The sequence below is a fragment of the Dasypus novemcinctus genome, chromosome X (genome assembly GCF_030445035.2).
Source record: "Dasypus novemcinctus isolate mDasNov1 chromosome X, mDasNov1.1.hap2, whole genome shotgun sequence".
NCBI lineage: Eukaryota > Metazoa > Chordata > Mammalia > Cingulata > Dasypodidae > Dasypus > Dasypus novemcinctus.
The window spans coordinates 21,620,532-21,635,332 of record NC_080704.1 but is presented as its reverse complement, the minus strand read 5'-3'; the positions used below and the strand labels follow the sequence as shown (position 1 = coordinate 21,635,332).

General features: G+C 45.5%; 1 protein-coding gene across 10 annotated transcripts in view; it reads left to right on the top strand.

Moving 5' to 3' along the window:
* Positions 1 to 14,801, top strand: part of ADGRG2 (adhesion G protein-coupled receptor G2) — a 132,224-nt gene that overhangs the window by 113,276 nt on the left and 4,147 nt on the right. For all 10 annotated transcript variants that reach the window (XM_058292309.2, XM_058292312.2, XM_071213199.1 and 7 more), the window contains 11 exons: positions 103 to 259; positions 1,045 to 1,188; positions 1,780 to 1,902; positions 2,480 to 2,528; positions 2,639 to 2,742; positions 3,514 to 3,635; positions 4,708 to 4,976; positions 6,643 to 6,742; positions 7,197 to 7,480; positions 9,751 to 9,852; positions 10,524 to 10,676. In XM_058292309.2, coding sequence (XP_058148292.1) covers positions 103 to 259; positions 1,045 to 1,188; positions 1,780 to 1,902; positions 2,480 to 2,528; positions 2,639 to 2,742; positions 3,514 to 3,635; positions 4,708 to 4,976; positions 6,643 to 6,742; positions 7,197 to 7,480; positions 9,751 to 9,852; positions 10,524 to 10,676 — 1,607 coding nt within the window. The remainder of the gene's footprint in view (positions 1 to 102; positions 260 to 1,044; positions 1,189 to 1,779; positions 1,903 to 2,479; positions 2,529 to 2,638; positions 2,743 to 3,513; positions 3,636 to 4,707; positions 4,977 to 6,642; positions 6,743 to 7,196; positions 7,481 to 9,750; positions 9,853 to 10,523; positions 10,677 to 14,801) is intronic.

Below are 14,801 nucleotides of genomic sequence, written 5' to 3'. Positions count from 1 at the left end.
CACTAGGTTCATGATGACTTCTAAAAGTTGCTACCCTCTGTTCCCGCTTGAAAGGAACAGAAAGGGAGAGGGCTGAACTTGAACTGTCACCTGTCTTTGCAGATTGCTCAAAGTCGTGGATGACATTGGCTTACAGCTCAATTTTTCAACTAAGACCATAAGTCTCACCTCCCCTTCCTTGGCTCTGGCCGTGATAAGAGCAAATGCCAGTAACTTCACCACGGCTACCTTTGCAGCCCAAGATCCAGCAAATCTTCAGGTCTGTCGTGATTTCTTGTGGAATGATATTTTCTTGTATGTAATTGTAGCCTCGGTTGTGTTGTACAATGGAGATAATCACTGCTTGTCAGGGTGATGTTCAAAATATTTAACATCTGGCACAATGAGGCACCAGGGAATCAACGCAGACACTGATCTTAGCTGTAGCGAAATCTCGGAGGTTCCGCAGGTGCCCAGTGTTCACCCTTTAGCGGCTGGATTGTGGGAGTTTGGGGGGAGGAAGGAGGGTCTGGGGGAAGGTCCCTTGGGAGAGTGGGGCTGTCCACTACTTACCCACCCATCTCGATATTTTAGCAAGTGTTAGGACTGCGCTCTCTGTATAGTGGTCCTGAATTACCTATCCTGCTTCTAGAGTATTCTCTCCACCCGTTCGAGGGATTGGGGCCTGGAATCTCCAAGGGAAACTTTGTTTGCATCACCTCCCCTTTCTGGCTTCAGTGCCTGTGGTTCTAATGAAGACTTGACCCCCAAAGGTCCCCAAGCCCGCGCGGGCTGTTGTCTCCCCGGCCTCCACAGTTACACTGCGCTTGTTGGCTGCGTGCATGGCCTTATAGGGTGTTTCCTTTCCTGCTCGGAGGCCTCCTCTCCCTCTCCGGCATGCTCTCTTTAACTTAGCAGCGACCAGAGAAACGGAAGTAGAACCCATAGAGATGCCACAGACCCAAGGCCCGTACAGGATCCTGCGTCTTACTTAGCTGTGGTGGTTTCCATCTGCTCCATTATGCCACCTCCAGGCCTTTTCATGACCTTTCACTTGACTTTCAGGTTTCTCTGGAAACTCAAGCTCCTGAGAATAGCATTGGCGTCATTACTCTCCCTTCATCGCTGATGAGTAATTTACCTGCTGCTGAGGCGGCGCTAGCTTCCAGGGTTCAGTTCAACTTCTTCGAAACACCTGCCCTGTTCCAGGTGAAGTTGCCACGAACTGCTTTTGGTTTGGGTTTTATTGCAGGGGAGGTAGGGGTGTTTCTTTTCATCCTCAAAAAAAAAAAATGCATTGCTCAAAAGCTGCACTTGAGTTTTAAACACTCGCCCAACTGAGGGTGATGGCGATCAATCACAGCAACTTCGGTAGCACTTACCACAGGCCAAGGACTATCATAAGCCCTTCCAGATATTACCTCCTTCCGTCTTCTCAACAGCCCTGTGAGACAGGAACCTTTAATATTCCTATTTTATGGATGAGGAAATGGAGACACAGAGAGGCTACGTAACTTGCTCAAGGACACATAGCTTAAATGGCTTGATGCTATGTTTCCTTGAAAGATTCACGAGGGCCCTGTAAGTAGACTCAGTATTCAGAGCACTGTATAGTGAAACGAGCTCTGCTCCTAAATCTTGTACCTTGGGAAAGTCCTTTTACTCCTTGACCGTCGATTTCCTACCTAGGTTGTAAAATAAGCAGTGTGAACGAGAGAGTCCTTAGGGTCCCTGCAAGTGCTAAAGCTCTCTGATGAGATTTCCTTCTCCCTTGCCATCTTGTTGACTCGGGGGTTCTAGGATCCTTCCCTGGAGAACCTCTCTCTGATCAGCTACGTCATATCGTCGAGCGTGGCTAATCTGACCATCAGGAACTTGACAAGAAACGTGACGGTCACATTAAAGCACACCAACCTGAGCCAGGTGAGGAGAGGACAAAGGCACATCCGGCTGTACCTTCAGCTCAGCCGGGGTGGTGTGCGGGGCTGTCCCACCACTGCAAGAGCCGTGACCTCACTCTGTGGGGTTTCAGCACGCCCAATAATGGACCATCTGATTCCGAGAAGGAATGGCGCAAAAGCCAGCGCTGACCCATCCTGCTGTGTTCCAGCTCGTGTTGATCTGGGGCTGCGGGTGTGAGTTTCGCGTCCAAAGAGAACATCTCTCAGCTCGGTTCCTGTTAAGCAGCACCTGGGACCTCACTACTCAAAGTGTGGTCTGCACACCCCCAGCCTGGGCCTACTGTGGGTGCCTGTGAGAAATGCAGACTCTCAGGCCCCACCCTGGACCCATTGACTCAGATTCTGCCTTTTCGCCAGGCCCCTAGGTGCTGCTGCCCCACATGGGGCTCCCATGCTTCTAGGGACCCGTATAAACTAAGAATGTTCCTTCAAGATTCAAGCATAAAAGTCCGAAGTAAAAAATAGCAGATTTTTTTTCCCAATTGTTTTTCAGTTTGGTCAGGTTAGTCAGTTCATTGTCCTTTATCTTTCTGCTGCAGGATGATGACGCAACAGTGAGATGTGCATTTTGGGACTTGGGTGGAAATGGTAGGTTCCAGTGCCACCCTTTTCAGTCCTGATTGGGTACCCAGGTTGGTGGGGGTTACCTGACTGGTGCTGTGGCCTTGCCAATGGCACACTCTTCCCACTGCCAACAGGTGGCAGAGGAGGCTGGTCATTCGATGGCTGCTCCATCCAAGACAAAAGCCTGAATGAAACCACCTGTACCTGCAGCCACCTAACCAGCTTCGGCGTTCTCCTGGTAACGTACCGGTGCTCTGAACCTGAGGGGTGGCTGGGCGTGAGACCGCGACATCTAACCTGATGAATGACTTTGATAGATCAGCAAATGTCACGATATTGTGACAAAGTTATCGACCAGTGAGTGAAATTGCTCTTCCAGTAAGCAGCTGCACCTGAAGGAAAATACCGGAACATGGAATACAAGTCATTTTTTTTGTATTCTGTTTTTATATTTAAGTTTTTCTCTTTTAAATAGCGAAGAGAACGTGTGGATTTAGATTAAAATGGGTAATGATAACCGTTTAGTTGGCAGTGAACTTTGAAGTTTACAAAATGCTTTGATATAAATGATCTGATTTAATCCTCCCAACAGCCCTGTAGAGTGGGGGAGGGTTGTTGCTGTGATTTGATTGAAGTTACAATTAAGAGTCATTTGTTAGGTAATTATCCACAGTCATGGAGCTGAGAAATTTAAGAGCCACGAGCCAAATTCAAGTATTAATTCCCTAGACCAGTGCTTTGCCAGTGCACCATGACACGGTGCTCAGTTATATGGGCTTTGGAGTCAGCCAGACCTGCCATCTTGACTCCTCTACTTCTGGCTGTGTGGCCTTGGCAACTTACTTAACTCTCTGGGCCTCAGCTTATCTTTACCTGATGACAAGTGTGCCCACCTTGTAGGTTTATTGCTTGAACTGTGCATGGACATCTAGAACACTCAGTGAGTGTAAATCATGACTCTTATTTATTTAAAATATTTGATCATTGAAAGCAGTATTTTATTTTCCAGGACCTCTCTCGAACATCCGTGCTGCCTGCTCAAATGATGGCTCTGACATTTATCACATATATTGGTTGTGGGCTTTCATCAATTTTTCTGTCCGTTACTCTTGTAACTTATATAGCCTTTGAGTGAGTATCCACAGCTGGAAACTGGTATTATAGGATGCAATGCTCACCCCTCTTGCCAAAATGTTTTGTTTAAGGGCTTTTCTCAGCCTCCCTTATCTTGTGCACCCATCTCCCAGAGCCCCTACGAGGAAAAATAATGGGCCTTTTTGGTTTCTGTGATCGCCTCCTTCCACTAGTCTTTGAGGTCACTGAAGGCAAGGGTTGTGCCCTAACCCCCCACATACCCTAGAATCATGCCCGGTATGTGGTAGCATCTCCTTCTCGGCTCACCAGAAGGATCCATTTGGTCACTTGGGGGATTGGGGGCGGGGGGCATTCCAACCAGTTCTGTTGGAAAAGGAGAAGATAAGCAGTTTTATTACATTAACTAAATGAAACAATACTTAGGTACTGGGATTTTTTGGACACTGGCCAGGGAATGCACAAATTCATTTTCAGGGCCAAACTGAGGGCCCAGCCGCAACTACAGCCCTTCCAGTGGGCCTTTGGAAATAGGATTGGCGAGACTAAATTACCATAAGGCTAGCTACTGCTCAGAACGACCTCACCAGAGCTAATTTTATTCACGTAAACATGTACATGTCGTCAATTAGCGATATTTTCCTTTGCTTATTACATTCAGCTGTCGTCTAAGCTCATCTTTCCATGATCTCATCATTAACAAATAAAATCAGGGAATAGGGAAATCCAGTTATATTTCCAAGAGCTGAGTATAGTCACCTATGGCATGAGAAGCGGCAGCAGTGCTTTTGGAAGTAGTTGGGGAGAAACGGGGAGGGTGCCCAGTGGACCCCACTACAAACTGTTTAAAAGGATGGGTCATCAGTCAGCAGGTAAAAGGTCCCACAGAAATATAAACACAGAATATCCATATGGTTCTCACAGAAGATTCTGTTTCAGGTTTTCCTCTTTGTTGGTCGTGGTGATTTGAATATCCGCCCCGTACACATCCACCCCACCTGCACCCCACAGATAGAGTACCTTTAGCATTTAGAGGTTTACCAAAGAATACGAATAACTTGCTGAGCTCTCAGAATGTTATGCTAATTCTGTCCTTGTCCTTTCCTCTTAGAAAGATCCGGAGGGATTACCCTTCCAAAATCCTCATCCAGCTCTGTGCTGCCCTGCTCCTGCTAAACCTGGCGTTCCTCTTGGACTCGTGGATTGCTCTGTATAACATGCGAAGCGTCTGCATTGCGGTGGCTGTATTTCTTCATTATTTCCTCTTGGTCTCGTTCACATGGATGGGCCTGGAAGCATTCCATATGTACCTGGCCCTTGTCAAAGTGTTCAATACTTATATCCGAAAGTACATCCTTAAATTCTGCCTCGTCGGTTGGGGTAGGTATCATTTTGCTTTCCCATTGCCTGGGCTTTCTGTGCCTGTGCTTCAGTGTTTTGATTTTCGATCAGGGCGGAACAATGAGGAAGCAGGTCACACTTGACAAGTTTCTAAAACCGTTCTCTACTCCTTACACGATGAACTGCCCAGAGAGCGACCTTGGCGAGTCTCTTTCTAGAACCCCTAGCATATTTCCTCGGATTTGTTGTGACTAAAATCTCTTTGCTTTTACGGCCTTGAATCTTTGGTTATCATCAGCAACTAGAATTGGGGTTGGCACATAGAACGTGCTCAATAAATTGAAAAGGTTCGCTTGGTGACAGTGAGGCCAAACTTGGTGTCTCTGAGCTCCCAGCTAGCCTGAGTCTGTTTTGTGCCTCCCAGATAACACACACACATGCATGACAGGCTGCTCAAGAAGGGCAAAGTGTGAGAATGTGCTGATAAAACCTGGTGTCACTTCGTCGTCACAGGTCAGTCTTCAGATCCTGTGACCTGTGGATGGCGAGTCACAAAGTTCACAAAGTCTGACTCCCCAACAGTATCCCTGACTAAAGACCACTCTGTTTGAACCCTTCTCTTGTTGGGGAGCTTACTGCCTTACAAGACAGCTAACGATCATTTTCTAAAGCTCTGGCCTTCTGTTTCTCCTTTATCTTCAGTCTGCTCCCTGGTGCCACTTACTCAGTACCCTTGATTTTTGTTCTGAGTCTCAAGCAAACTATTTGTATAAGCAGATACCTCTTATGCCAGAGAGCCCTTTTGGTAAGCCACAAGTAATATAGCATGTTGTGTGTGATGCCCTGTTTATCAGAGTCTTGCCATACGTGTTACCCTGTGCGAGGTGGGGAGGTGGGGTTGGGGCATGTGGATTGGAGAGAGGGGGAAGAACTCCTTCCCAGCTGAAAGACTTTTAAGCAGGAAAGCACCTTCCCATGGTGCTTTCTCATACTGAAAGTGCCTGCAGACCCCCCCGAGAAGACCAGCACAGAGGCAGTTGCCACCCCGAAATCAACAGGCTCCTCGCTTTATCAGGGTGCTCCAGATTATCAAATGAGGACTTGTCAGGAGTTGCTAGTGACCCTCCTCTGGTGTCTGTGGCTCACATTTGCTTTATATTTTGGAACCCTTCACGTGGCCTGACCCCTGACCCGTAAGGTTACATTCCAGAACTGTGTAAGTAAGGGTGATGCCAGCTGCTATAACAAATAAGGCCTGATTATCTCAGTAGAAGGTAATTCTTTGCTCAGGCACAATCTAGTGGGGGGGGGGGCGTGACTGAGGGGCCCTGGGACAGTTACTCAGGAGTCAAGCTGATGGAGGCTCTGCCTCAAGACAAGGCTTCCAAGGTAGCCCTGAATATGGGGAAAAGGGGGTGGAGGATCACGGGGGAGGTTTTGATGGGGCAGGCCTGGAGGTAGAGCCCATCACTTCTGCCCATATCCCATTGACCAGAAGTTAGCCATGTGGCCACACAGACCTAACTTCAAGGGAGGCTGGGAGATGTCTGGCCATGTGCCAAGGAAGAAAAGAACCTGGCTTTGGTGAACCTGTAGCCAGACTGTGCCACAAGAAGCAAATAGAATGTGGTCTTGCTTTTCACTCCTTGCCACCTGTGGTTGTTAGAACTCTGTGCGACTGACGCTTCCACTTCCCATCTTCCAGGGCTGCCGGCTGTGGTTGTGGCCATCGTCCTGGCTATATCACCTGATAACTATGGGCTCGGATCCTATGGGAAATTTCCCAATGGCTCACCTGATGACTTGTGAGTACAAAGCTCCCTGTGGGGCTAAGTGAATTGGAGAACGGAGTCTCCAAGAAAAGGGAGGATCTAATCAGCATAAGTATTTTTCATAATCCTATGCTAAAAATGAAATACCCGTTACAGCATATTAATAAAGACACATGCAGTAGTGTTACTAGGACTTACTGGCGGGATTTACAGGTAAAATCCTAAATGTTTAAAAAATAGATACTTTTTAAATAACTTGCAGTCACCGAGTGTGAAAGTAACTGTCTTAGAAAACAAACTATCTTCGATTTTTTTTTTCCCTAAAACCCTTTATGGTGGTGGAGAACAGCAGTTTTATCTTTTTTTTTTTTTGGGTATTTGTAGAAAATACTTCAGTAACATATTATCGGTGCCATGTCTCATTTTGAAGTGTATTTCAGCCCTGTAATATGATGCCCCTATTGTGTTTTTTCCTCCCTAATTCCAGTTGCTGGATCAACAGCAATACCGTATTCTATATCACAGTCGTGGGCTATTTCTGTGTGGTATTTTTGTTGAACATCAGCATGTTCATTGTGGTCCTGGTTCAGCTCTGTCGAATTAAGAAGAAGAAGCAACTGGGAGCCCAGCGAAAAACAAGTATTCAAGACCTCCGGAGCATTGCCGGCCTGACGTTCCTACTGGGAATTACTTGGGGCTTTGCCTTCTTTGCCTGGGGACCGGTTAACGTCACGTTCATGTACCTCTTTGCCCTCTTTAACACCTTACAAGGTGAGCGCGGCAGCTTCAAAGGCAGCTGAATGACCCCAGATGAATGTAAAAGTTGGAGCATCTGCAAAAGTAGCTTGTTTCGTAGATAGATTTGTTGAAAAATAGATGTCTAGCTTAGAGGATGGATGCTTTGAGATCCTCGGAAGAAAGGTGTTCGGTAGATTCCAGAAGTGCAGCTTTTTCCTCCTTATCCTTCATGATCTCGTCCAAGAGAGCGTATTGGTGGGAACTTACCAGGCTCTCTGGGAGAAAGCCAGCTCATTATTCTCCCTGTGCTTGGTGCCTTACTGTTAAAAATTTTTTTTCTAATTTAAGTTTTTCACTGAAGGAGGACATTCTACACCTAGCCCTGTGAGGGCTCACCACTCTGGCTGCCGGTGTCTGTGTTTGACTTGGGGACAGCGGTTCACAGGCAGGCGATAGACAGACCTCAGCGACAGCAGCCTGGCCCTGGGGTTAGCCCTGACAAGTTACTGAGGCCAAACTGCAGGCAAGGGCAGCTACTGAGCATATCCCTGTACTTGGGACCTCGGTTGCTAATGAAGCCCAGTTGCCTTCCTGCCTTTCAGAAGCAGCCATTGTATTCTTTAGAAGAGCCAGTTATTCCTATTACGCAGGCGTTGTGAAAGTCACGTCAGTGGAGAGCCAGGCAGGCTGTGAAGTTTATACTTTACAGTGGTGATAACTCACCATCCCTGGGATCCCTTTCATCCCGCACCTTCTGATGAGATGCCTTTTAGTTGGGTTCTCATCTGCTTTCTTTCCGTCTTCATTTCCTGCTGCTTTCAGCTCCTGTAGCATCCTGCCGTAGTTCTCTCAAGCAGTAGATCATTTTGCCGATTTTCGAAGCAGTCCCAGCCTGAGATGAATGAAATTGAAGTGTAATGGTGTGACTAGCAATTTTTATTTGACTTGGAGGACGCCAGTTGGCATGCTTGTTGGTTATATATGTTGTTCATTTCTGCCTATGAAGTGCTAGTTCCTGAATCAGCATACCAAGGTCTTGAACTGCAGTTCCATACGATTAGAAACCAAGCTCCCCCCAAAAGAGCAAATGGTTCTGAAAGCTCTTCAGAAAAGTTTTATTGTGCCAGCAATAGTGGGCTCAAAATCCTGGACACTTTACAAGAAAAAAATATATGTGCCCACAATCACACTAATCATAAATATGAAAGCAGGGCACCTGCCTCCACATGTGAAATACAGAAACGGAATCTTTTTCTTCATTTCCCTCCAATTCATCCTTCCACCCACCTCGCTGGAATACTTCCTCATTAGAATATGAATGGAGAGAAGGAACTTACTGTTTCAGCTAGAAAAGGGAGCTAATGCCTGAGCCACAGGGCTTTGGGGTTGATTAAAGAAGAGGTATGCTTAGGTTCTGATTTTGGTATCCGTTATCCCCATTTTGCTCTCTTTTCTCTGTGCTGTTTCTCCCGTAAGGTAGTCAAGGGTAGCCTCCCAGGGTGGTGAATGGTGAAAGCTGTGTAGTATTCACGACATCAGCCTTTAGGATAGGTGCTGGGATACCTGGACACAAACCTGGTATTTTAAAGTGAAGATTTAAAAGTCGATGCATTGGGGGTGGCGGGAGCTCAGACTTCCCTTCGTTCGTGCTCAAGTGTTTATTGGCCAAGCCTTGGGGAGTGGCAGGCCTGGGCTGTGAGAGGAAGTGCCCGGGCCTGCATAACTGAGGGCCCCTCTTCCTGTCTTTGGGGTGGCCAGGAGGCCAGTGGAGAATTTCCCTGAGCAGGATGGGATGCCGGGGGAGGGAAGTGGGAAGGCCACTGAGGAGACTGCTGCTTGGCCCAGCCCAGAGAGGATGGGACCCCCACGAGACCATGACAATTGGGCTGGAAAGAAGAGGGACGTGCGTGTAGGGAGGGGATGGCGTCAGCATGCGGAGGTGAGCCATAAATACAGAGAGGTGGCAGCCTGGGTCTGAACCGAGTGCCCGGATGCGTGGCTTGTCTTTCCAAGAGAGAGAATGCAGGCTGAGGACAGCAGGTGAACGGGGACGTGGTGAGCTTCCTCTTGGCAAGGTGGAATTATTACTCCTCTTATAAATATTCTTTATCTTACAAAGAGAGGCCCCTAGGATGCCTTCCAGTAGCAAACTTTTCCCACAATTTGGGGCGTTTTATTCAATTGGCGGAATTTCCTATTGCCCACAGCTGCCAAAGATTTGGCCTGCTGTGATCTCGGGCATCCAGGTCTTAGTTTGGAAGTCACTGTGTCATGGTTTGTTTGTTTGTTTGTTTCTCCCTCAGGCTTTTTCATCTTCATCTTTTACTGTGTAGCCAAAGAGAATGTCAGGAAGCAATGGAGGCGATATCTTTGTTGTGGAAAGTTACGGCTGGCGGAAAATTCTGGTAAAGATTGACTTTACTTTTTTTCCCCTCCTCAACCTCAAGGTAAAGCTTGAATCAGTTAAGACCCAAAGCCATCATGGCCAAAGGTCTCCCAACCCGGAAGTCCAGCCCATTAACAAACCAAGCTACTGACAACTAGTGAGCAGGCATTTAAAGATGTGGACTGTAACAAAGATCTCATTTAAAGAAAAAAAAAATCAGGAAAACTAGGTCATGTTTGAAAAACTAAATTCTCCTTGCATGAATACCACTGTGAATACTACCTTTGCCAGATCCGGGGGCCCCAGAAGTCTGAACTCAGAAGACAGTATAACAGACAAACATGCAGTTCAGCCATTTCCACGGGTGTAAGAACCGGTAGTGATGGCCACACCGCTGATGTGTGCTCTTATCAAGACAGTAGCTTCTGGATTACTACTTCATTCAGCTGTGGTTCTAGGAGAATGAATATAGGTGACTTTTAACCAGGCAGGCATTTAAAGGACAAAGGTAGAGAGTGTTCAGGTAAAACACATTTTATCGCACCAACTTGTGAAATGTGAGAATGTGACTTCTCTGTAAGATCTTGCAGTGAGAGATTACATGCTAGAACTTGTTACACTGTGATCTGTCTCTTGCATTTGAGCTTCAACATACTGCCCTGTTTTTCTGTAATGCTTATTCTGCTGTAGACTGGAGTAAAACTGCTACTAATGGTTTAAAGAAGCAGACTGTAAACCAAGGAGTGTCCAGCTCTTCAAATTCCTTACAGTCAAACAGTAACTCCACTAACTCCACCACACTGCTAGTGAATAACGATTGCTCAGTACACGCAAACGGGAATGGTATGTATGCCGCAATACGGTGTTTCTCAAGCTTGGTAGTTGGTTTTTTTTTTTTTTTTTTAAGTAGTTTTGTCCTTTCATGGCATTTTTGCTCAACAAAGTGAACAATTACCTATGTGACAGGTGGATCAAAATGTGGGTCCCTTTTAAAAGAGAAAGGTTGATTAATCCAAATGAATTCACTCTAGAGCAAATACCAGAACTTTTTTTTTTTTTTAAAGATTTAAGTTTTTCAGAATGGGACTTGATGATGACCTAAAAATTTAATGTTGCAAATCCTAATTTGAGTATTGCTCAAAGACTTCCCTACTCTGCTGTTTCTGTGAGAGCAGTACCTAAACTAGTCAACAAGACTTTATCAATTTTTACTACATCTTCAACACTTTTAAACCTGTTTTTCGCTCATCAGGTTTCTTGATTCTCTCCCTCAATGTGGCTGCCTTGTGACAGTGCCTCGATCCCCATGAATATATCAAATAACAGAGGTGAATGGTGACCAGTATTGGTGACCGCATATGTCACCAATATATGAACAGCTGATTGCTGCTGTGCCGCCTTTACTCATGAAGTCTGACATTTCTAGCCGAAACTTTCATTGCATTTTGTTCTTTCATAAAACTGGGCTGTTTATTACTCATAAATGCTTTATCTTACCTTCTTTTGCTTCTTAATATATCTTTTGCATTTTTATAAACACTTACATTCTGCTGGTATACTTTTCCCCTCTGAAGTATACGATCACATTTGCCGGTGTTCATTGGTGTAGGGTGTTTGTTCTTTTTATCACTAATTCAAATAGTCTGTGAGATGGTTCATACATCTACCAAATAGTTTTCCAGTATGCCAAAGATGGGAGGTTCTCCTGGTTTGGATAGATTTTTTAAATAGAATAGGATGCCTCTAAATCAGGGCTTCTCAGCCTGGCACAATTTGACTTCTGGGACTGGATAAGTCTTTGTTATAGGAGGCTGTCCTGTGCATTGTGGCATGTTTAGCAGCCTCCCTGGCTAGATACCACTAGATACCAGTCATGACAATCAAAAAAGTCTCAGGCAAGGAGCAGATGGGGCTCAAGCAAATGGGTGCCTGCCTCCCACATGGGAGGTCCCAGGTTCGGTTCTCGGTACCTCCTAAAGAAGACAAGCTGAAGCGAAGGGCTCACTCAGTGAGATGACACGAGAGACACAACAAGCAGGGAGCAGATGTGGCTCAAGTGATTGTGCGCCTCCCTCCCATATGGGAGGTCCCAGGTTTGGTTCCCAGTCCCTCCTAAAAGAAGACAAGCCGACACAGAGTGCATAATGAACAGACACAGAGTAGGCAGTGAGTGCAAACAGTGAAGGAGTGGAGAGAAATAAATAAATCTTAAAAAAAAAAAGTGTTCAGGCATTGCCACATGTCTCCTGGGGGGACACATTGCCCCCAGTTGAGATCCACTGTCCACAAAGATGAGAAACAGTGGCCATATGGCCTCAGATCTTTGCTATAGGTAGCAGAGAGAGTGCTTTGGGCTCTATGCCAGAGGGATATATCAGGAATGGCTATCACTAGGTAAACAGTAGAGTCAGTGGCAGTCAGTCAAGAAATCAGAAGAGTGAGGCAGGGCATCAGGAATCCTGAGAATCCCAACATAGCAGGAGCTTACTGGCTTGGACAAAAGTGTTTGGGGCTTTTGGTCCATAAATCAGATTTTTCCGTAATCTGAAAAGAGCTCAAAGATGAAGCCTCACTTGCCTGGCCCTAGCGATGTGTTATCATCCCTCGGAAATAGGATTTGACAGAAGCTGGAAATTGTGTCACACTCTTCGAGGTGACTGATTTGACCCAGATATTTTTGATTCCTGACAGGGAGGGTGGGGGTGCATTTTAAGGCCACCAAAATGGCCCTGGGTTTAATACCAAGTCATATGTATGTCAGACAGACGTCCCTGGCTCCCCAGCCGCCAGCCCAGGATCTGGGATGGATGAAGATGGGGAAGTGTTGGGGATACCTATCACCATGTAATGTAGCAATTGCAAACAAGCTGCAAGTTTAATGGTTCGTTTATTATACTGGGTCCATTTGTTCCGGCACCAAAATGTCCTCGAACCAAAATGACTAAATCAGGAGAGCTACCGCATGAAGTCACAGGCTTTATTTGCTCTGTGTGAGAGACGGAGCTGTGGTAACTGTATCTGTCACTTAGCGTGCAGGAATATCTTCGTTGTGATCTGCCTTAACAGACTTGGGTCTTGGCAGCCATCTCATCTGGAGTGGGGGCCACAGGCTCAAGCACTACTGAGCCATGCAACCTTGGGCAGAGCACTTCTGAGTCCTCAGTTTTGTCGTCTGTGAAATGGGGATCATAATCGTCCCCATCCCATAGCGTTATACATGAGATGATGCTTATATAAAGTGCTTAGCTCTGTTATAATTAGCACTATCATAACTGTATCACGAGCTAACACATAGGCGGCTGATTCCTGATGGCCTCATGGTGGAAGGATGGTGGCAAGGAGCTAGAGCACCTCAGTAGCTGTGCTCCCCTACAATTCGAGGCCTGCTCAGGGTGGGGGAGGCTCAGGTACGAACCACAGTTGCTGTAGAATGTTCAGCTGCTCTCGCTGTCCTGGCAGGGCATTTGGGTGGGAGATGGTGGTTTCCTCTTGGGAATCAGTCATACCCTCATGTAACCGGGGTGGGGGTGGGTGGGGTGCTGATTTCATCTGTGAGAGAAACCGCTTCTTCTTTTTTTCTTTCTTAGAGAGAAGTTGTAGGTTTACAGAACAATCATGCATAAAACACACCCCATGCTACCACTAATACCGTGCGTTGGTGTAGAACATTTGTTAACAACTGATGATAGGACAGTTTTATAATTTTACTATTAATTAAAGTCCGTGGCTTAACTTAGGGTTCACGGTGTAGAATAGTTCCATGGATTTTTTTTTTTGAGGTGCTGGGGCCAGGGATTGAACCAGGGGCCTTGTAAGTGGGAAGCCAGTGCTCAATTACTGAGCCACATCAGCTCCCCTGAGTGGTTTTTTATTTGTTTGCTTGTTGTTTGTTTGTTTTTTTAAGGAGGCACTGGGAACCATACCCAGGATCTCCCATGTGGGAAGCAGGTAATCAACTACTTGAGCCACATCTGCTTCCATCCGTGGATTTTTAAAAAAATGTTTATTCTGTTACCATATATACATAGTCTCTTTTAATCACATTAGATATATATTTCAGTGCTGTTAATCAGGTTCACAATATTGTGCTACTGTCACCACCATCCATTACCAAAATATTTCTATCATTCCAAATAGGAACTCTCTACATTTTAAGCCTTAACTTCCCATTGTCTAGTCCCACTCTGTCCCCTAGCAACCTATTTCTAGATTTGGATTCTATGAGTTTGCTTATTCGAACCGTTTCAAATCAGTGAGATTATCCAATGTTCGGCCTTTTCTTTCTGCCTTATTTCACTCAACATGTCCTCAAGATTCATCCATGTTGTCACCTGTATCAGGACCTCATTTTTAGGGCTGCATAATATTCCATTGTATGTATATACCACATTTTATTTATCCATTTATTGGTTGATGGACACTTGGGTTGCTTCCATCTTTGACATTTGTGAATAATGCCTGTTTTCAATACTTTTGGGTGTATATCTAGTAAAGAAATTGTCAGGGCACATGGTAGTTCTATACTTAGTTTTCTGAGGAAGCACCAAACTGTGCTTCCACAGCAGCTGCACCAATTTTACCTTGCCACCAGCAAGTATTCCTGTTTCTCCCTGTCTTCCCCAGCACTTGTTATTTTCCATTTTTTTAATTGCAGCCTTTCTAATGGGTGTGAAATGGTATCTCATTGTGGTTTTGATTTGCATTTCCCTGACGGCTAATGAGATTAAGCATCTTTTTTATACTTTCTGGCCATTTGTATATCATCTGTGGAGAAATATCAAGTCTTTTGCCCCTTTTAAAATTGGGTTGTTGATCTTTTTGTTGTTAAGTTGATGGATTTTTAAAACATATTCTGAATATTAAACCTTTATCTGATATGTGGTTTCTAAATATTTTCTCCCATTGTGTGGGTTGTCATTTTACTTCTTGATAAAGTCCTTTGAGGTGCAGAAGTCTTTAATTTTGATG